This window comes from Paralichthys olivaceus, chromosome 18 (assembly GCF_024713975.1).
Source record: "Paralichthys olivaceus isolate ysfri-2021 chromosome 18, ASM2471397v2, whole genome shotgun sequence".
In the NCBI taxonomy this organism is placed as follows: domain Eukaryota; kingdom Metazoa; phylum Chordata; class Actinopteri; order Pleuronectiformes; family Paralichthyidae; genus Paralichthys; species Paralichthys olivaceus.
Window position 1 is genome coordinate 17,345,579 of NC_091110.1, and position 22,853 is coordinate 17,368,431.

Here is a 22,853-nt window from a genome sequence, read left to right on the forward strand (position 1 = left end):
TGCAGATCTGGCACACAGATTAAATTTGTCCTGTCTTTTTATTCTCTCTACATCCTGTTATACAAACTGTGCCGGCTTGTGTTTTTTGGCTGAACAACCAGTTTCTTGTCACTTGAGACCTCCTGCTCTCTCTTTGTCTTCCTTTTAATTTGAAACCACCGACACCTGAGAAATGCGAGGTGCTGAAGTGGTGTATTGTGCAGTGTTGTCTTTATTTTCTTTAATGGACAGTGTTAATTTTGTCGGCTTGGACCTAAAGACAGAATCAGTAAAGTTATAAAATATTGAAATAGATGAAGAATCAAGTCGTCTAATTGACCAAAACACAAAATAGTGAGCAGATGTAGAAGTTGTGTGTTTTTCTTCAGTTCGGTTTCCTTCAGATCAACACCCCGAGTTTCTATCACTCACCGTCAGAAACTCTAATCATGTGGCGGCTCCACCAGTTTCACCAGGTTAACATTAGACTGCTTTGCATTGTTATTCAGGGATCAGGGCACTTATTTGTTTGTATGATGTTTGATTGTAATCTTATTTACCTGCATGAACAACATATCTTATGATTATTTTTAACCCCTGTCTGTTTGTTGTTTTTTAATTTTGGTGAAGAATCCGGTTCAGGGGTCAGATCCAGGAATTTTCTTGTGAGATGTTTTTTTTAAATATATTTTCTCAAGATTCCCATTAGAAGGATTAATGGATCTTGATTTTAAATCTAAATTAAAAAAAAGGTAGATTTAGGGAAGTGATATTGTGCAATTTCAGTGCAGATCCAAAGAAAATAAAGTGAATTTAAATGTAATTTCTCGAGGGGACTGTCGGGCCTTGGCGGATGCTTGCGCTCGACTGATTGCTCTTCGAGTTTTTGATATTTTTTCTGTGCGACTTAGTTTTACAGGTTGCGGTGAAAAGGAAAAAAGGAGTGCACATGGAGAGGCTGTTTGAAGCACTATCAAGGGAGTCTCCTGGTAAACAGGTAGAACAAGTGGAGCGGCCGTCCAACCAGGAGGCTTCGTGATAATGAGGAGTTGGTGGAGGAGGAGGAGGAGGAGCTTAGCGTGAGGCGCGGCACACTCCTGCTTGATCCTCTGTATTCCATCCCCAGGCGTTTGGATGTAGCATCTGCATTCAGGTAGTATTTATAAAAAACCTTCCTCGTCCGCTTGAATGTGTAACTTTTTGTTTTGCATCCATGCTTTTGTTGAATTCTCTAAAAAAAATCTATTTATATAAATATATATATCCACTTATTTCTACCTATTTGAAAACTCACAGTTTGAGTGAAGACAACCTTCTCATTGGATGTTTCTGTGTTTCCATCCCAGTCAGCAGCACTATGTCGAGACAAAGCTGCAGTCGCCGGGTGCCAGCTCTCCCCCTCGGCTGCCTGCCCTGGATCTCTGGCTTCTTGTTACACACTGCGACTCTCCTGAGCACGGGTAAGAATGCAAACACACGGGCAGATCAATTCCAGCCCACACTAACTCACTGACGTCTCCTCCCTCTGTTATCTACCACACTGTATTTCACAACACCGCGCTGAACGCGGCTTCTTTTTGTTTGTTTTTTGCCAAATGATCCCTGGTAGCTTGGTGTCTCTCTCGGCTGATCACTGCTGAGCTTAAGGCCTTAGTGGTGTGAGACTTCCCCAAGTGTTACCATGGCGCTCACAGTCTGTCCAATCAGGCGTTGAGATTATGCCTCCAGATGACTGTTGACTCCTTAATGATCCAGGGATTCCAGCTCGTATGTTGTTTTCTTGTGTCTGTGGCTCTGAATGCAAATTCTTGTTTCATGAGGAAGTGCATTTTATGTTCTGCACGCCGCTCGTTTTATTAAAAGTACAGGCTACAGTTCCTTTAACGTACACTAATACAAACTGCTATCAGCACACAGCACAGTTACACAAAGAGTGTTTCAATGAACAATATGATCTAAAACACCAATAAAAAGCTGTATATACCAGAAGTTGTATCCAGTGCACACTTGGCTCTGTGCTTCTGTAGATTTAAGATAAAATAACAGATTCTACATTAAAGTGTAAACTCTGAGCTTTCACCCAGGCAGGTTCACATTAATATACAAAGAGTTATACGGGAGAAACAGTCTAATATGGCCAACAGCTCGAGGCAAAGAAACTCATGATCATTTCATGTCCAGCAGAGAATCATTTGCAGTCAGTGATTTGCCTTAAGTCATTAACTAAAGCCATTTTCAGACATTTTAGACCTAACATAATTGGATCAGGACATTCTCCGGAGTTTGCCTTTCACAGGTCACTGAAATGTCCTTTCAGGCGCAGACAGGTGTGGCACAGCAGACAAAGGCGGTAATATATAAATTCTGCTGTAGAGACAACTTCTTCTACGTCTCATTTTAGCAACCGGTCGTTTGCGGGTAATCCTCTGGCCGATCTCTTGCTGTTTTCCCACATGCGCTCACTCTGACCAGAAAAACTCTCACTCGGACGTTTGCGTTGTCACATTCAGTCCCTCCGGAGAAAAGTCGGGAGATTATGTGGAGTTCAGTGCACGTCTGACAGCAGCTCCGGAGACATCCACAGTCGCTTTGCGTCTTCTCTGGTGAGGCTTTCCTCCAGCTCCATCACTGCAGCCACCTTTAGCCCCTGTGCGTCGCGGCGTCTCTCCGTCTTCGGTCTGGTCTCCACGGAGTGGAAGTCAGCAGCTCAGTCAGATTTAGCTTCAGGGTCAGACTCAGCCAGTGATAACAGCAAATTCCACATCTCTCACGCTGAAAAGCTCTGAGCTTTGTCGCTTTGTTGGTAGGTTTCTGCGTTTGTCCGGCTGAGTTATGTCGTCAGAGGGTTTTGACATTTGAGTGTGAGCCCAAAATGATGCTGTTTACCTCTGCATTCACTCTGCTGCCTCTGTCAGACATGGAATCATCAGTTAATGCCTGCGTGCCAGTCCTATTGGCAGCTGCACAGTGTATATGCCAAAGCCATTACAGCACCACCACTGTGTTTGACAGATACGGTTGTGGCTCATGAGTTGTTTTCCTTTTTCTACAATTTCTGTTCCCCTGGTTTCTTTTGTGTTTTTGTGAGCTGCAGTCTGGCCGCTCTGTTTCCGACACTCACCGGGGGGGGGGTTGCGTGTTCAATTCCTCTGAGATTACATGGTCATGAAATTGTCTCTTGACCTTAGTTAAGGAAACACGTCCACCCACGTCCTTGGGTTTTTTGTCACAATGCAAATGATTTCCCCACTTTCTGTTGTTCCTGTGAGGAATCATCAACCTTTGATATCTCTCTGATAGATTATTTTTTCTTGTGTCTGATTCCCTGAAGAATTGGGATTTACACAAGGGCTGCAGGTGACATCCACGGGCCCACAGACCCTCCAGAGGGCGGAGGGTGAGAGTGTGATCTTGGGCTGCAGCTTCACACTGAGCCCCTTTGACAGCGGAGAACTTGACATCGAGTGGTCGGTGGTCAGTCCAGACACCACGAAGAAAGATCAGATGGTAAGCTTCTAAGATCACTTGTTTAATTTGGAACAGAAAGGACCCAGAAATTAAAGCGAACCCCAAATATGACATCCATCCCATTCAAATGATTAGCAACGTGTGATTTGCTATTTCCCCTGGAAACCAGACCCGTCATCTCATGTTTATTCACTTTTGCTGTTCAACCAAATACAAATTGTTCCGGTGAATCCAGGATCAGCCTCACCTTTTTCATTTTCACTCAAATTAGTTGTTTATCCCATTTGCCCTTTAAACTAAATAAGTCATTAGTGTCCGGGATATTAAATTATGTTTTTTTTGGTCCTCATGTTGCCCTTTGGGAGCAGCCACTGTATCAGTCAATACAAGGAAAGATAAGTGAAGTCAGTGTACGTTACTGATTCCTGTGCAAATTCAATGCTTTGCACCAGAAGCGAAACACTTAACATTCTTGTGTGCAAATACGTATTTATCCACTGCTGCATAAATTAAAGCTGCACTAATGGATTTTCAGCCACTAGGGGGCAAAGGAAATCAAAAATGAGGTGACAAGCGCTTTAAAGTCAGTTTCCTGTTTGCAGAGAGCAGCAGACCCTCACTATCGTCCAAGTTAGACAGAGCAACATCAGCATTCACCTGCTGTCCCTCCGTCCTCCTGCTCAATGTCAGTCCAACAAACACTTCATGTCCTTAATGTCTGGTTTAGTCTCCATGATTAGAGGAGAACACTGGTTCCTCAAGTGCCAGATATTACACATTCTGCGGGTGTTATCTGTCTGCTGAGCAGGTAGTGTACAGTGGATTTGTCAGAGCTTGTTTGCTGCAAACAGCTGCCAGCTGCTGCTGCTGCTCCTGGAAACAGTGTTGGTGAGAGAACTGCACAGTTAATGTTACGTGAAAAAACAATTCAATGAGCTGCAAGAGGTCATGAAGTTCAGTGGAGCTGCAGCGTTGGTGGGTTTGTCCCTGTGAGGGACCCACAGCATTACATGTCATCATTTGAGTCAACATAATATTATGTCTTTCTGTTTTCCATCAGCTGCTGTCCTACACCAGCGGCACTGAATACATGCATGGTAACGACGCTTTTGCACACGGGCTCCACTTTGCCGCTCCTGACCCCTCGAGAGGGGATGCTTCACTATCAATAGCTGCGCTGTCACCTGCTCATAGTGCGACCTACCAGTGCAAGGTGAAGAAATCACCTGGAGTGGACACGCGCAAGGTGTCACTGGTGGTAATGGGTAAGTCAGAGTGTCGGGTTTCACATACTGTCTGTCTGCTTACCGCATTATTAATGACCAGCACCTGGGACAGCTGTGCTATTGTTCGGTTTTATGGAAAATGCAGCTTCTCAATTCACGTTTTAAAGTTTCTACACTCAGGTTTGTTATCTTCCCGGGCTATGACAGCTAAGCTAATGGCCCACTATGTGATTTGTATCCAGTAAAAGAAACAGTTATAAAGAAAATGCTCGAAATGTAGTTCATGAATTGAATTTAGTAGAAAAAAGTGTCGTCCCTGTATTCTGTCTTAAGATGATGAAAGTGAAGAGATTTATCTGATTCTCGTCCAACCTACTTTGTTTGAAGAGCTTGAGCAGCAGCTCTGGTGCAGGAGGGGTCGTCTCATTTACACATTTATTTACTATGATTTTAAGACTGTTTATTATATCACACAACTTCTCACAAAGATGTTTCATGATTGATCCAATAATTGGCCCAGTTATAGAAAAATAAAGAATATGGACCCTGCGTCTAGGAAACAGTTGAGGACCCAAATACAGAGGTCACTCAAGGGAAAACAATAATAAGACTGAGCAAGTTCGGCAAGGGCAAGTTCAAAAAACACGGTTACACGGGGTTAACACAAGGAACTTTGACCGATGAGAAGACGACAATGAGCTTAACGAACAAGACGCAGGTGGAAGTTACGAGGGGGAGGAACATGCTCAGAGAGGTGCAAACATCAAGAAATCTAAATATTTAAATCCCGGGACTGACAGTGAAGTAAATTAGACTATTTGGGGCTTTGTGATGTCATCAAGGTTGGAAGCGGGTGTGGCTGCTTGGAGCCACCCCCTTCCGAGGTCTAGATACTGAATAGTTGGTTAGTTGATGGCTCTGAGTGAAAGGAGATGAGTGGACTCACCAGGGCTCTGGATATGGAGACTGGAGGTGAGTGTGGGAGAAGCAGGGTCGCAGCCAATCACTGAAATTACAGATTTAAAACAGCAAAGACACAATTGGCTGATTGAGCTCATGGAAAAATCTGATTGGATTACTGTAAACAACCGGCAGCCGGTGAAATATTATCGTCAAATGGAACGAAATCTGATTCTCAATTTGGAGGCTGCATCTTTCAGAGGATGCCGTCTAACCACTTTCTTTCCGGGCCACGTAGACCGAGAAGGTCGAACTGAAATGAGACGGGTCCACGGATGATTTCCAGCTCGTCCCCACCCTCATTGTTGTTGCCTGGCAACAGAGCTGAAGTTGGAGACACCTGGATAGTTGCCCCTTGCTTTTTTTAACCTGTAACTCTTTGGTTGAGCTAAAGCGTGATACCTAAAGATAAGGACGTCTCGTTGTTTACCAAGGCCATTACCTCTTTGAATAACAGTTCATCTGTGAAGCGTAGTGAACTCTGGGAGAAGTTGGGCCAGGACGGATCTGCCCATTGGGATTGAAGGATGCTTTCGTCAGCCACGTTTGAAGGTGCCTTGGAAATGGGACGGTCTAGTTGCACCGCTGTGATGCAGTCGGTCTTCAAATGCAGACTCTGAAGGATGCGGTCCCTGAACGGAGACTCAGCTGTGGAGAGAGTCGTCCTGACGCTTCACAAGGCCAAAACATAAAACATCTGCACAACTGAAAGACTTTTGAAAAAGGTCCCCAACAGAAACACAACAATTTCAAACAAAGAATCCCAAGTTCTCAAAAAAGGTCCAAGAAGTCTCGTCAAGAATAAGACAAGACAGAATCATAACAAAAGTGTGAATTATACATTTTCTTGGCTCAACTTTTCAATTTATCGATCCAGAGCTGTCAAAATGTCAACCATTGTTATTTCAAATTGACGCTCACGATGTTTTCAGTAGGTGGAAGCGGACACATCTGATTATTTACTTTAATGAGTGTCACGATGTGTGTTTATTCTTATATAATAGATCTTCTACTTCAAAATGACCCAAACTGCCTCATCTGATCAAATTTGTTCAAAATAACATCTTCATACAAAATCATCTCGTAAATGATGATTATTTAGCTTGTTTACCAAATAAGTTTCTTACAAATGACACAATCATTTTTGCACGATCAGTGGGGTGAGGGGCTGGCTGTGGCAGAGGAGGTCGCCCGCTGATCATAAGCCCGGTGGTTTAATTCCTGGCTCCTGTGACCCTTGATGTAAAGTACTCTGAGTGGTTGTTACGACGAGAAAAGCTCTTCACATTTACAACTGACTTGTTGGACCTAAATTATTTCTTTGGACTCTCAACAAAAAGAACCTTGTATCAGATGGAATCAGGTCCGTGAAGCACGCTATTAAATAAGAAGATAGATGACCGAAAAGCAACACACACACAGTCCTGGTCGATGTCGTATAAAAAACGCAGAGAGGTAGAAATGTACCAATGAATGGAGGCAAGGTTTTCTTTGTTTTCCTTCTGTTGCAGTGGAAAAAGAGAGACGCATGAGGCCAAAAGAACCTCTGAGTCTTTGAGTTGCAACATCATCAACGACACCAGAGCAGTTTCTATTCTCTTTCACCTTTTCACAATGAGACTGTTGGTTTAATGCCTCGTTTCAACAAAGCTTTGTTTCCTTATGCGAGTCAGTCAGGAGTGTGTTTATTCCCATGGCAACCTCTTCGATCTACAATGTGTTAGAAAACAAAGGAAGTTTTGTTTTGGACTTTGAACGGATCATATGCTACAGTAAGTTAGCAGAAAAACTAATTAGCTAAGAGGCTATGTCATTCAATTCAGCCGGTTTAACATTGTGCATCTTAATGTTACTTTACTCAAACATGAATCAAATCAAAGTTCTCCATTACATTCATATGCATACAATTATCGGAATAAACATCAATAGATGTATTGATAATAATATAATAAAATTTTTGTTAACAGGCAATCGTAAAGCAAGACTTTATATTCCAAGTGCATATTTCGCAAAAAAAACAAAATGCATTGAGTTTGGTTGAGTCCATATGTGAAACAGAATTAGGGAAACTATGGTAACGAGAAGTCGAAGTTCAGTGTTTCAGTCTCGTTATCTCTTCAAGCTTCCGTTCCATATTGACTTTCGCATTAATTATGTGAATAAAGGCATTTAGTACATTTTATAGGATTTTCGAGTTTAAGATGTTTCTTCAAATCACATTCTCTCTATACGATTCTTCCTCTTGCCGTGGAAGCCACAGTCTAAATGCTTCCTCCCGTTTCATCCTGGAGCTTTTCAGCTGTACCGCTGCTTAAGAAACAGAACTGACATGGCAGCTCAAAAAAAAATAAATGTTGTCCCTTTGCCGTGTGATTACAGTGAAGCCGTCTGTGCCTAAGTGCTGGGTGGAGGGGGGGGAGCTGCTGGGAGAAGCTGTGGCTCTGCACTGTCAGTCTGCACGAGGCTCCACTCCCTTCACATACTCATGGAGGAGAGAGAGCGTGGGCCCCATCCCCGATACAGCCACGCAGAGTAAGTGTGACCTCTGCTGATGTCACGATGCTACTGCACAACAGAGAGTGCGTGTGCGTGTTGTGTGTGTTGTGTGTGTGTTGTGTACAGGCGGATGTGTAGTTTTTGATTCTGTGTGTGCAAAACTCAATTATCTCTTTCAGGGAACAGGGTGTGATTATTATTTTAGCTTTTTTTTTTTTTTTAAAGAGAAGGGATAATTGTTTGTTCTGATTAGTGAAATAAAAAAAAAAATATGTGAGATAATTGAAAACCCAGGTGAAAATACCACAAAGAAATAATGATGAAAATTAAACTGGGAATGTGCACAACCACCAGCTCAGAAGCATTTTCTCCCAACTTTCTTTATCCTCTTTATAGAATGACTGTTTTCATGAGTTGTTTTGACATGAAATTCATTGATCAATGTCCTTTTGCAGTGAGAAAACCTGCACCAGCACATTTACTCTCACAAAAGCTACATATTTCTAAGAGGAAGTTGATTAAAACAACAAACCTCGACAATGTCACACTTGTATTATTCTACATGTATAAACCAATCCGGAGAGATTAAGGCTCTTGCATGTAGAGCACAGTATGTTCTGCATGTGCTAATCCGTATCTGTGGGCGTTCTGTGCATGTTCTCTCAGACAGTGTGACCGGCGAGCTGAGAATCAGCAACCACTCACAGAGCTTGGCAGGAGTCTACCTTTGTGAGGTGAACAATGCTGTTGGAGCCGAGCGCTGCAGGATCAACCTGAAGGCAAACAAACGTAAGAGGGGAACGCACGTGCCTGCACGAGGACGGCACATACGTGGTCAGGAAGACCTAGATTTCCTCCTCCTCTCTTTGTCGTCGTGCCAAAGCCTCCACACTGCTCCACTTCACTTTCAACATCGTGAATCATCCTCGTTGTGTCTTTTAGACAGGAGGTCACGGTCAATGGAAAGAAGTAGCTTCGTTCATAGAGTGCTATCCTGGTCGTCACTTCCTGATGTGGAGTCACAGAGTCACTCACGGTTACAATAATGTGAAAATGATTCTCCTGCTTAACAGCTTCATGAAATGCAGCAACAACAATAGGTGCATTGATTAGAGCCGGCTCGTCAGAGTGATTCAATATAAATAGAATCATGAATATGCCTCAAAGAAAATCCCTTTAAATGAGGACAGTGCTCGTTTTATCATGTAGAGCAGAACCAGGGACACACCAGAGCTGCCTCACAGGGGGTGGATGTGGTGACTGTGGCAGAACCACCAGGGAGAGCAGCCGGTGATTCAGTGCACCATTACGGAATAAATCATCTCTGGACTCAGACTCAAACAAGCGCACTGGATTCTACAAATCCATAAATTGACTTTGTCTTTGTGTGCGTCGTGATCCGTGGAGCAGATCTTACATCTTGTCGAGTCCATAACTCCTGGTGTCAGTGTTCAGATTTTTTGGCACCAATCAAGGGGAACCATTCGTTTTCATTTCAAACGCAGGGTGCAGAGCTTCCGTCGCTTCAGCTTCGGGGAAAACCTGCATAACAAGATTGCAAGATTAATAGGAACTTGTAGAAAGAAGATTTCTCAAAAAAATGTTTCACTATTCCTTTAAAACAAGGTTGTTCTTACTTCCATGGTTTTAATTTAACATGGTTGAGTTGTGAGAAGACTATATCCCAATTCATAACTGCTGTCACCTAGCAACAGAGCTGCAGTTAATCACAATGAAAGTGTCACAGGGCACGATCACACACTTCAGTGTCCCTTGCTTCAGTTGATGAAGCTTGATGCTGAACATTTATAAGTGTAAGGATCAGCCACAATTGAACTTTAGATAACATATGTCATTGAAGCACAATGAATTCTGGGATAGGTTTGCTCGTCTGTTGCTCAAGGACGAAGGAGCCTTTGAAATGGGACAGCTCAGCCTCAAATGCTGACCACTGAATTAAGACACAACTTTATAAAGGCTCCACTACATCAAACAATAAGAGTATAATTGATTCTTCACAATGATTAACTCGTATTCATTCTGACTTCACAGCTCCAAACAGAGCAGCGGTGATAGTCGGCACCGTTGTGGGCTCCCTGCTCCTCATCCTCATCCTGCTGGTCTTCATCGGGCTCCTCTACTGGAGGTTGAGCCGCAGATTCCGCTTTGAGAAGGAATTCTCCAATGAGATCAGGTACAGACACCGCAGCTCCAGCAGAGAGAGCAGGGCACATTTTGTGGTTCGATAACTGAGCTAATGAAGGGAGGAGGAAAAAATCCACACATAGTGTCTGTTGGCAGGTTTCAACTCGTCCTCGTCTGTCGGCAAAAAGTCCCAGGAGGAAGAAACTCCAGCCTCTGTTAGCTAACGTTAAAGGGTTTGAACAATAGGATGAAACTATGGTGTGTGTGCACTTGTACATTTTTTTAGATTTGCATGAAAGTAGTAGAAGTAATAAGATGTTTTATGCCACGAGACAAAAAAATAAGGAATGAGATCAGCCAGTAAAGAGAGGACACGACACAAAACACTTAAAAATCTCTTCAATTAAGAATAGAACCAAATTACTTCACTAAAATAAAGAAAAATGTGAACACAAGAAAAGTGTAAATAGAAAAAGATATATTTTATAGAGGTCTACATTAACCAAACATGTCTCTCTCTAGTGATTTCATTTCATTCCTCCACGTTCATCTACACATTTGATTATGCAGAGCGTCGTCTGCTGTCTAAATACGAGTTCCTCTCCCTGTGTACAGCAATTTGATGAAACGCTGTTGAAACTCAAGGTTTTATGTGATGAGTGCAGAAGCAAACTGATTTTCTTCAGGTACGCTGATGCAAATATAACCGCTGACATAAATAACATCAGCTCCGCCTTATGCTCGGTCTTAAAAGTGTGAGTGGGATTCATTAAAAGTTTCAAACTCTTTTTGTTGATCGTCTCCGTCTTTCCTCAAAGTTTGGATAACGAGAAACTCTCTAGTGTCAACAGACTCTCCTGGCTGTTCTTGTCTTAAGACTTACGGCAATTATACAGTTTCTGTGGAGAGTGGTTTTTCAAACAAACAATAAAAAAAAAAGCAATACCTTACACCACTGTGGGTCAATGTAATTAAATGTTATATTTACCTTTAAGAAGAAGTCTGCGTTCTGAAATTCTGGAAGGAGCAGCAACAACGAGGAAACACTGCTGGATCTTAAAAGTTTGAAATGATGAGAAATAGTTTTTTTTTTCTCTTACAGACATTTAGCTTTGCTTTGCAGTAGAAGTAGAAACGGAGGCGAGCACTGAGCCTGGCTGTCTTCAGCTGAAACTGAATCCACCTACAACCACTAAAGTTCACAAATCAAACCTGTAAGAACAATTTTTCACAGAAAGACATGAGAGGTATCGATCTCGCCATCTAAAGCTGAATCGGCTTTTCTTTGGCGTCTGATGTCAGATGGTAATGATGATGATGACGGCACTCACTGCTGGTTTCCACTAAAACAATTTTTTAATCTTCACTTTTGTTGCATGGCTCTCAAAGACAGCTATTCCACCCTAGTATCAATCTCGGCGATGACCACGAGCCTCTAACAGGAGCTGCTGGTTCAAGCACATTTCAGTCCTCCGATGACGTAAACGGGGAAACGCCATCCTGGGTTGATCCAGAGGTGACAATATGCAGCTGACCTCACATCCTGACACGTCTGAGAGGATTTCTTCTTTTGCAAAAAAAATGAAATATTTTGGAGCTGTGGTTCTCATGCAGTTGAAAACAGCCCACAGGCTTTTAAAGCTGATGTCGAATTGGGGGCAGCGTCGGCGTGGGAGGACAGTGTTGTGTGCAGGAGACAGAGAAGCATTCAGGGCCAGAATCCTTCTCCATATCAGCGATAGACAGGAGTTAAACTCTCCTCACACGAACATGACTTTGTGGAGAGAAGCTCATGTGAAAGAGATGGCAGAGCGTAATAATGCGAGGCACACAGCGATGGAGCCTCTCACATCTGTCACTTACTAGTTTTCAAAGTAAACAGTGCAGCTTGAAAAGTTCAGGGATGAGTCATGCAGAGCATTATATCACTTCAAGTACTCCATTCCCTTCATCAAAAAAAAAAAAATACAGTGAGAAAAATAAGACTGAAGCTGTGACTCAGGATCAAAACGCTGGAGTAGAAAACCAACTGTAAATGTGCTCTGACAGCGAAAAAAACATTTTTCTTGACTTTATTCACTTTCACTGAACAAAGTCATTAAAACAGAGATGTTAACAAACAACCACCCAAAGTGCAGATTAAAAAAAAAAAAACAGAGATATGGAGATATTTTACAAAATGAAGGTCGTGTGGACGGATTTGTGCATCACCTGATTTTCTGACCACTCAGGGGCAACAGACACAAACTGAACACAGCGGCGACATGTTCTCCTTCAAAGTGTCAGAAATCACAAGCATTCGTTTGCTGCTGTGTTTCTGTCCATTTCACAAATAAATCTTTTCATGTTCGGTTTCCAGCGACGGCTGTTGGAAATATCTGGTTCTTTCATCACAGCTTTTGATGTGTTGCTAACAAATATTAATTACACTAAATAATTATTTATGCTCTAACCACTTTGTTCTTGAGGCAGCGAGGAGAGACTTGCAGAGAAAAAAGTTAAATGTGTTTCAATGTTAATTGTTTCCAGAAGAATCTTACGTAATAATGTCGGACAAATATCTTGCAACACAAAACATGCGTGGGAATGTGCCTCCCCTAAAGTTTAGATACTCACTCATGTCTGCTTTGATTTAATTTGGTGGCACATATTTCCTGTCTTGTTTCACGGCAGCACACGTGCGACCCAAGAATCACAGGTTCAAGAGACTCGAGGCACAATTTCATCTTAACGAAAACAAATTTATTCCCTTAACCAGCAAAAAATTGGCGTCCTTGGCCTGCACGGGATGAAAAGATGTCAAAGTGGATCTGTTGTGCGGGTGTTTCCTTTGACAGAGGAGCAGATCCGAGCTCCTGCTGCAAAGTTACGTAAATGCAGAATGCAAAGTGGCTCCTAAGCTCGGATGCTGGCAGCGGCGTTGACGAGGGGAGATTGTATTGTGTGCATGTCAGTGTTTTCTGGCTGAAACCAGCACCGGCATTTTTATCCCTTTAGCAGAAGAGAGAAAGTGAAGGCCGGGTCTCAGTGGAAGTGGGCACAGGGACGAGCATCCAAAGACAACAAAGATTTCTGCTGCTCAACAACCAGACGACATTACACAACCGTGTTCAAAATGGGTTCGAGCAGAGGACAAATCTTTGTGCACTTCTAACGACTGAATTTCAAGAACTTACGAGATCAGTTACATTGAAGGTTGAACTTCCTGTTGAGCGTTTATGTGACAAAAGCGTGATGTCCAAAGTCTTGTTCAGAAGAATCAGTCGCTTCCTGCTCCTCAATTTAAACTACAATTTAAAAAGTTAGCTACTGCATCAACTCTATTTGACAATAATGTATAATAAGTTTCTGCAAACCATGACAGAGCACAGTATAAGTACCCTACGTTGTTGATAAGACCATTGGTTGAGTGAATCAAGAAACATTTTAAGTCATGTATCAAGAAAACATGTTTGCATGATTGGTTCTAATCCCTAAAATATGAGATCATGCAGCTTTTCTTTATCTCTAACATCGTTGTTCTGATGTCAAACAGAGAGGACGTCCCTCCTCCCGAGAGCCGTCCTGCCAGTCGCCACATGAGCCGGAGCGTCAATCAGCACCCACAGGTGACCTACAGTCCGGTGGGTGGGGGTGGGACAGAAGTGAGCTCTCTCAGTGAAGTACCCACACATCCGCCCTCGTGCTCCACACCAGTCGAAAGCAAACCGCTCGAACACGGCGGCAGGTACGGATACGCAGTTTGAACTGAACTGAGAAGTATTAACTTCAAGAAGTCCAGAAAGTTTGTGTAGTTGAATTTGAAAATGAAAGTTTCAGAGTTTCGTGAACGGAACTCAAAGCTGTGCAATGTGAATTATTAAAAAAAAATGTTTTTCTTCTATTGCTAAACAATTCAGGAGCGACTGTGGACGTCGCTGATCATGACAAAAGCTTAAGTTATTACATTTTGTGTTGAGATTTGAGTGTTTTTATAATTTGCAATAAAACATTACAAATTAAAAAGAACCCGCTGTCTTTTTCTTTTTAAACAAAAGAGAAATATTTATTTATTTCATGATAGACCTCATTTGGAAATACTCAACCTTTCAAAAAAAATGTACACAATGAAGTACTTTTTTTTTTTCCAAGGATGTACTGACAGGAGTTGACAGATCAACAGCCACATGCAATGGGTTTTTGTCCACTACATAAACCCCCCCCCACCCCACCCAGACCCCAGAACTTTGTGTTCCTCAGGGGGAGCGATCAGCCTTTGTTGCACCAACTCACATCACAGACGATCAAACGTAAATCTGCATCGTCTGCTCAGGAAGTGTTTGTGAGCCCGAGCTGATGTGCTCAGTGTTTGCACTTTATTTCTCAGTGTGTCGTCTGAACGCTCCGATGCTTCGCTGGCGACGAGGAGACACTCATTTCATTTTATGAAAATAGCGAATCCTATTTTTTTTTGTAAAGCTTTTTTCACTTTTCATTTCAAAATTAGACAATTCCAGTGTAAACCCGCAGCGATACATTAAAACTGAAATGTGAGGGCGGAGGATACGGAGGATAAATATTAAAAGTTATTCAGTTTATTGTACATTGAATGGAATGTGAAATTAATGAACTCAACTTTTAAAGACATCTGAATATCTATATAACAAATTAAAAAGTCTGCTGCATTTATTCTCTCTGAGGGAATCTGTATGCCAACTCACTGCAGACTAAATGGCTGTTAATCAGTAAAAAAGTATTAAAGCCTCTGGGGAGTAAATGGAAACACTGAGCACTGCACCCCGAGAAAATCCCAAAGTGATTAAGGGCTCCTTCTGTGGATTTATATGAATTAGCACAAACAGTTCTTCCTTCAGGTTTAAAACTGTTTTGACACTGTTTAATGTTCACCAGTCAGAGCGGATTCAACACGTGTAAAAACCATGAATTAATATTCGAGGAGAAAAAAATCCCATCACCTGATCATCTGTAAAAATAAGGCAAGGTACAAAAAAAAAGATTTTAAAAAAATCCATGCACACATTAAAAATATGGCAGAATTTGGCTTCAAATGAAAAAAACAACAACAACAACAACAACAACAAATGGTCCAGTTCTCAAAACTAAAAATAATAATCTTGATTCTGTGCAAAAAAACAAAAGTAGAAGATTTAAAAGTGATGAGTGGTTGTCAAGTGGAACGTCTCCAAGATTCCCTTTCGCATCCGGCTGATTACACCCTTGTGACGCCAAAACTGATGTGAGCGGCGTGTGTGATTTGTTGTTGGCTATAAAAACCCTCCTCAAGTCTCCGAGAGTCCAATCCCGTCTCCAGTGCGGACGCGTTAAATGCTTCACCATCTTGTTTTTCCCCCCGTGTGTTGCTGTTTAAGTGCCTCTGTCCTCCGTTTCTTAATAACGTCCTCTGGATGTGGACAGACTTGTGTGTTTTCCAGGGGAAGGCAAAGTTCTTTACTGGCTGATGTTGAGGTTCAATATGCAACGACCATTCTTCAAAGGCACCGTACTGTACATTGGTCGGCGTGTGTGTGTGTGTGTGTGTGTGTGTGGGCCGCACATGGGCACATGCACACATGGAGAAGTAAAAACAAAGTTGATTCCCTCCACTGGTGTCAGCCCACAAGGCATCACCATGACAACTAAGGCAAAAATCTCTCGACATGAAAACAGAGCGTCAGTCTTTCTTTTTTTTTTTTTTCTCATTTTAGTTTTTCTCATCTGATTCTTTGCTGCTGCTAAAATCAACGTCCCCACGATAATCATTCGTAATGATAATAATCTCTATTCAATAAATTATCTATACTGTACAATTATTTCACCTCACGTAGACCTGCAACAAAAAGGGGCGTCTTTTTCATAGTAAAGCTTTCCATGGTCCGTCTCTGCTGCGTCCTCGGTTCAAGACAAACAGCGCGGCCAGTTTCTTTCTTCTTTCCTGTACACAAATTAAACAGGACGTCCTGCAAAAAACAAAACAAAAGCAAAGCTGATGCATAATTGCAGATAGAGAAACGGGAGAGGAACGCTCGCCGGGAAATCCAGCGGGAAAACAACAGCAAAAAAAAAAAAGAAAAAAAGGGAGTTCTTTTATTCCTTGTGTCATTTTCCTGGGGAGAGTAATTTTCTCTGAGAACAGTAGGTAGAAGATGGTTCCTGATTTAAAAGGAGCCAGGCCGGCAGACATCCCAGCTTTACTGCACTCCCTCTTCATCCACGTAGGTTGAAGGAAACCATCCGATCTGAAACATGAAATAATCAGAGACGCCTTTTTGTTATCGCAACAGACGTTAATTGGGTTCATTTAAAAGCCTGTGTCACACCAGGTTTAAAATAGATAATTGTTGACACTGAAAACAATCAGCTGGAATGTGTCGCACTGAGGCCACGCAGAATACTTTGCTCTAATTGGCTGAGGGCTGTGCATTATTCTCAGGCTAAGAAGCAGCAGCAGCAGCCTCATCCCCATTTAGAATAATAAAATACTTACTTTAAGTTCTACTTCTGCCGTTGCTAGGCAATAGCTTCTCCTACTTGTTGCAATAGTAAAGTGGCTCCTGTGCTGACGGAGGCAGCGCCGACAAAAAGGCTTTATTCACAGAGCACGTTGTCCTAATTCATAAATAATCAATATTTCTTCTTTCTTTAAATTCCTGGCAAGAGGTGATGTGCACAGGCCTTTGTGTTTAAACCTCACAGAGACGAACAGGATCCTCCCTTTTGTTTGGATGCTATAAGATCATATTGACAACATATTTTATTTAGAACCACGTTTCGTATATGAACAGCAGCTCAGGGTGCAGACAGGGCAACTGTCATAAACTGGTCAGGCTCTAATTTGTTTTTAAAAGCCATCCTCCTTTAATTTACTGTAAGTTTTCCATTCTTCATTATAACAGACCGGTAACTTCAATTCAGTTTGCTGGTACAACAGTAGCTGCAGCACCAGTCTGGTCTCATTACAAGAGTTGAGGGCGCTCTTCAAGCTGCACAGCTTCACATTAGCTCTGTCAGATCTGCACCCTAAAGTAGAAACAGTCCTAAAATAAAAAAGCTGAATTCACATCCAGTTTTACTGCCAGCTTTTAGAAGTGGCACATTTCCCAGCAGCCGGGCTTTTACTTTATTGTCTCTACCACCTGCTTCAGAAGAGCTCTGCAGTTCAATTATTAAATCCAGTCACTCGAGTACCAGGATACTTTTTAGGGTAAAATACATAAATGCATGTTTTTGACATTTGCAAATCTGTAACTTAAAGAAATCAGCAGCTTGAACTGGTTTTTTTCAACAGTAAATGAAATTAAAGCAGCAGAACTAGATTTTGCAACACATGAATAAACATTATCGTTTATTCAGTATCGTTTACTCACTCGTCCGTTGGCCTCTCCTTTCCACCAGCCCTGGTCTCCACCAATCTTGCTGTAGATTTTGACGATGTCTCCTTCTCGCAGCGACAGCTCCCTCATGTCCCGCGCCGCAAAGTTATACCTGGCCACGGCCGTGCTGACCACCCGCGGAGTGAACACTGGAAACGCAAGCGATGGGAGATCAATCCAGTCACAGATTAAATATCAGCTTATTTTCATCACAGCTTTTTTATACAATGCAACAACTGAAGTTATGAATCGCTAGTAATGAAGTTAAATAACAATCTGTATGCATGGGGGACAATGGGGGGGTAACACTGATCATTTTATTAGTAATTAGTCGTGAAGAGAGAACAGAGGGATGACGCTCGCCTCAGTGTTTCTTGTGACACTAATGAGCTTGATGAGAAAGGACAAGTTGTTTCATTAAGGGAAAGGAAATAGCTTTTCTTTTTTAATGAGGGATTGTCTTTCTACAACTGAAAAGTCCTCGTTAATGAAAATAGCACCGCAGAGAGCGAGTAATGAGGCTAAGAGCGCCGAGGCTTATTATGAAATTACAGGCGGCGAAGTGTGGGAAGGGCGACAGGAGCAAGAAAAGACACAAAAATCTGGTACCTGACCAAAAGGGAGCTGAGCTCTGAGATGAGGAGAAGTTGAGGCCCTGCGGACTGAGGAAGGAGAAGTTGTAGGAGGCGCAGGAGGCTGCTGAGAGGAAGATAGGAAGAGAGAGAGGAGGAAATAAAGCTGGAAAGTGATTTTGAGGCGTGTGCATGCAGAGATGCAGAGAAGAGGAGGATTAAGAAAAAGAGCAAGCTTCATTTGTTTGGATTGTGTCTGCAATTTAACAGTGCATTCTATTCTGACTATATTTAATCTCAACGGTTCCTTTATTCAAACAATAACCCTGTTTACAATCCACAAATTCATTTATTTGTGGATTGTAAACAGGGTTATTGTTTGAATTGTCAGTTTATGCATCATTTAGCAAACTTTACTGTTGCATATAAATACAGTCCGACTGAATCGTACCCACAAGATCCTTTTAATGGCAAATAAAGTAGAACCAACCAAATATAACATATTTCAATTCAAAACAATTATTTTCATATTGCAGCATCGTTATCTCATAATGTGGCTGATGAGTGAAACAGCCACGTTGCTCAGAGACAACAAGATGAAACCAAGGACCCGAGATGTTCGGGACACACGCACCCAGGTCTGATCATCTGTGTGAGGGGACGGAGAAAACTCGTTCAACCATTCTTCCCAGTCCCGTCACTGTTTCCATGCAAACCTGCAGGGGTGGGATGTTCCTGCAGCCTCAAAAACCCCAGGCAGGAAAAAGACATTGTCTCCATTCATTTCCAAATTTAGCCAAAGCAGGAAGGAAACAATCCCTCTGTAGTGGCCAGTTGGGTCTTCCTGCGGAGCCCACAGAGGCCGGCCCAGCGTAGGACAGAAGCCAGTGCGAGGCAGGAGCCAGTATTCATTCGGTGTAGTGGACAGCGAGGGCAGCCAATGCAGACAGCCAGTCCACCGGCGTCTTACTCAGCTGACAAACTCCTCCTCTTTGTCTTGCTCGCTTAATATATTTCGCTCTGTTGCCTCATTTTCTGACCCTGTCCCCCTCTGGCCCGCCTCCATTTCTTTTTGTATTTGTCAAGAGAGTCATTGGCCTCGGAAAGAACAGAACACCGGGGGAGGTGGAGAAAACAGGTTGCAGCCTGTCTCATTTATTTTCCACTCCCTCGCATTATCCACAGCCAAGATGGCAGGGGATTAAATTTGTAAGCCGGACCTGCACTTTATGTTTTGCACTTTATAACATCTCTTCGGAGTCAAATTAGTTGTGTCCCTGCCATTCATGGAAGCCAGCAGACTTATAAATAGGCAGAAATGTCCAGCCAGTCATACGTCCATCTAATTTCTGTCTCTTATCTGGATCTGGACTGTGGTGGCAGCATATGTCCTTGTCCATGGTCACATCTTCCAACTCTTCCTGAGGGATTCTAAACTGTTTCCAGGTCAGGATGCACCAGAGATCCCGGTGTCACCCTGCAGAGACAACACTGGCCCGTTTGGATTACTGGATATAAGAACCAGGAGTTCTGCCAACAAGGTCAGAACCTTCTGCAAGAAATGAAATTACATCTCAGGTCTTTTCTGGCTCCTTGACTCTGAATTCTAACCAGACAGACAAGTGTTGTCACTTCATGTCCACTGTCATTCTACGTATTTACACTAAGATAAGAAACAACTCGGAATTAAATGAACTGACGCACAAAGAGCAGTTCACGTTTATTCACAGTTCCGTGAAGATGGACTCAGTATACACAACTGGAGAATCAGTTGTCATCGCCGTGGGCGTGACGTTAACGTGATCGACAGCGGCGGCTGGTCGGCTGTGTATTCAAAGTTTATTAATATTGAACGTGTTGTTTGTTCAAACCAAATTCAACAGTGCACTTGCTCTGGGCTTTAACAACACACATGTCCAGAGTCGAGACGATCAGAAGAACGGTTCTCCAGATTCACGAGCCACACACACACAGACGAGAACTCTGGAACTATTACATTTATTCATTAAAGTATCATTTAAACAAAAGTAGGAGTTCAGGTCATGAAGCAGAAGAAAGCAGGAAAAATGGGAGTTTGGCCTCGGTCCATTTGTAATTTCTCAGCTGACTTTTCCTGGTCGTTCATGTCTGTAAATAAATGTTTCCAGGACTAACACATCTTGGTATTAGCTTCAGGTCAAGTGCCGTGTCAATGGTCCGACTGTTTTCTGACATTTGCAGAGAGAGCGACTTACCTGGAGACCGCGTGCTGGCCCGCGTTAGCGAGCGTTCTCTCGACTTGTAGGGGTATCGCAACGTGGTATCTAACAACTTGAAGCTTTCTTTTAGTGAATGGGCCTGATAGTACTCCACCAGCTCCTGTTGTGTGGAACAGAACAGAACGGATATTTTCACCCCGACATCCAGCTTCTTATTGGTATTTATGTACAGACGTCCGAAAACACGACTCACCAGGAGACTCTCAAACTTCTTGGCCTCAGTGATGTGAATCCAGTTGTCTTTTTCAATGACTTTAATGTGCTTCACTTCATCATTGAATCTGTAAAATCAAACAGCACAGTAACTACAGAGAACTCACCGATCAAATGACATTTTGCAAGACAACGTCACATTTTGTTGTATTTTATTCTCATTTACATTTGCAGCAATGAGTTTATATACGCTCAAAATATTCTGTATTGTTGTATAAAGTTGTTCTTAACTCATCAGTCCTAATTGGCCTTTGCACATTTCTTATAGACGCGATATTCTACATTACAATACATTATTATGTGACAGCTCGGACATTGTATTTCCTCGAGATGCATTCTCTCGGAGGGAACACACACAACAACAGGATTTAAGAAAAAGCAATTACTGAGTGGTAATTAGCCGGAGCTGAAAGATGCACTGAGAGAGCATCCCGTGAGAATCTCCCATGAGGTGAGAATAAAAACCTTCCCCTTGAGATTTTTTCTTCCCTCCTGTACGATGCGACACACTCACTTGATGCTGATGGCGAACCTCTCTGCCTCGGCGGTCCTCTCCCTGATAAGGTAAGTCCCGCTGCAGTGGGATTTCAAGAGGTTGTCGGCCTGCTGGCGCTCCATGTTCCCTGCAAACCTGCAGCGAAACGCAGAATAAAGGCGGTGACCTCCAGATGCAAAGTGATATCATCGAACGACAGAATCCACAAATCCTCGACTTCAAACATGCGTGTGGTAATTAATCTTTGGGTGGCGGCTACGTTTGGAGCTTTGAATTTTGAATGAGTGCGTGAAGTTAACATCAGTAGATCTGGGTTAATATAGAAAAGTAACCTGGGGGTGATAGAAGTATATAATATATAAGGTATGAGCAATATGAAGGGAACAATAGTCTGCACCCTTCTGAAGTTAAGGGTCTTACCAGGGATAACCGTAGTAGTCTGATTCCCTTGAGGACTGCCGGCCCGATAATGACTGGAAGGGCTGCAGCAAACAAACAGAAGCTGCACATTAAAGAAGTTATAAACAGAACACGGGGGTGGAGATATATATATATAGAGAGATTTATATATAGATTTATATGTAAGCCCCACACAGGTAGTTAAGTGCACACTTCAGAGAAAAGGCAATGGGCTCTGTTCTCAGAAGTCACACACACTGCAGTGATTCAGTGAAAGCTGGTGACAAACCTTTGGGTCCAAACAAGGTTTTACACACGAACTGGGAAAGAAGCCGCTCTTCTGTGTTTGTATCAGTTTCCCCTGGAAAATAAAGAGCAAGGAAACGTTTATTTGAAGAGAGAGAGAGAGAATTCAAAATGTTTCACACACACTAAACAACTGAGGGTTTAAAAATACATGAAGAAGGAAATTAAAACTATTAGTATGTTTTCTTAAGTATTGGAATAATATGTGAAGGTCCATCGAAGAGACTGTAAATCAATACATTTTAAAAAGAAGAAAGATCATCTGACACCATACAATACAAAATAATAGATATAATATATAAAACAAATGTTCATAAATAAGCTATTTATTGCAGGTGTGCAGTCTTATGTACAGAAATAGAAGATTTGCAACTTTGGCGCCTACTAGTGGCAGCATCAGAAAAGACTGTGCTAACAGACTGCACCAGTTTGATATTGTTGATGTTGTTATTAACAAAACACAATTCATATCATTTTAAATAGAAATCTGTATCTCTGCAAATAACTTTCATTTCAAGTTTATCTAACAATGAAATTCAGAACATTCCTGGGAACAGCACTTCAGGATGAAGGTGTGTGTTCCACAGCACACGCATTAAGAAAATAAATAAAGTATATAAGTAATATCAGATGTTGCAAGTTATCTCAGGTCGGTATAAAGAAAACAGGGTATTAATATAAAGGCTCTATAATTAAAATATTATTCCTCATGTATCTAATCCAAACCTGATCGATAGTGTTTATTTTTGGTTTTATGTGGGATTAGACCTCAGATTATTTCACATCAGATATAAACAAGATGTTAATCGGTGAGCTTTAGAGGTTCTGCTCGGTCGATTGTGTTTCCTTTGTTCAGCTGAGGAACAACTTAAAACATCCTCGGAGCCAGAGTCAGCACTTTGACCTCGGAGTCAAGGAATCGATGAGCCGGAGTGCAGAGCCAACAACAACTGTTTAAATAAAGA

General features: G+C 42.2%; 2 protein-coding genes across 13 annotated transcripts in view; one reads left to right on the top strand and one right to left on the bottom strand.

Annotated features, from left to right (window-relative positions):
* The first annotated feature begins 1,085 nt into the window (after window positions 1–1,085).
* On the top strand, window positions 1,086–16,437 carry vsig8a (V-set and immunoglobulin domain containing 8a). The gene is made up of 8 exons (XM_020103515.2): window positions 1,086–1,132; window positions 1,326–1,439; window positions 3,311–3,486; window positions 4,508–4,712; window positions 8,013–8,165; window positions 8,796–8,918; window positions 10,182–10,323; window positions 13,810–16,437. Exons 2-8 carry the CDS (start codon window positions 1,337–1,339, stop codon window positions 14,018–14,020), a joined length of 1,113 nt encoding a protein of 370 aa, XP_019959074.2. The 5' UTR covers window positions 1,086–1,132; window positions 1,326–1,336; the 3' UTR covers window positions 14,021–16,437.
* Window positions 15,132–22,853, bottom strand: part of vav2 (vav 2 guanine nucleotide exchange factor) — a 160,125-nt gene continuing 152,403 nt past the window's right edge. For 6 of the 12 annotated variants that reach the window (XM_069513266.1, XM_069513263.1, XM_069513265.1 and 3 more), the window contains 8 exons: window positions 21,872–21,943; window positions 21,604–21,665; window positions 21,202–21,318; window positions 20,668–20,755; window positions 20,451–20,574; window positions 18,254–18,343; window positions 17,639–17,793; window positions 15,132–16,510 (listed from right to left, as the gene is read on the bottom strand). In XM_069513266.1, the coding sequence (XP_069369367.1) occupies window positions 16,463–16,510; window positions 17,639–17,793; window positions 18,254–18,343; window positions 20,451–20,574; window positions 20,668–20,755; window positions 21,202–21,318; window positions 21,604–21,665; window positions 21,872–21,943 (756 nt within the window). In that variant the 3' untranslated portion in view covers window positions 15,132–16,462. Of the gene's footprint in view, window positions 16,511–17,638; window positions 17,794–18,253; window positions 18,344–20,198; window positions 20,366–20,450; window positions 20,575–20,667; window positions 20,756–21,201; window positions 21,319–21,603; window positions 21,666–21,871; window positions 21,944–22,853 lie in introns of those variants that run through there. The other 6 variants (XM_069513270.1, XM_069513269.1, XM_069513261.1 and 3 more) reach the window with 3 other exon arrangements.

Bases quoted from the DNA above. Each gene is read 5' to 3' on its own strand.
- vsig8a (XM_020103515.2), top strand. From the start codon at position 1,337: ATGTCGAGACAAAGCTGCAGTCGCCGGGTGCCAGCTCTCCCCCTCGGC. The intron at 4,713-8,012 runs GTAAGTCAGAGT...GTGTGATTACAG, and splicing joins GGTGTCACTGGTGGTAATGG to TGAAGCCGTCTGTGCCTAAG. The intron at 10,324-13,809 runs GTACAGACACCG...GATGTCAAACAG, and splicing joins GAATTCTCCAATGAGATCAG to AGAGGACGTCCCTCCTCCCG.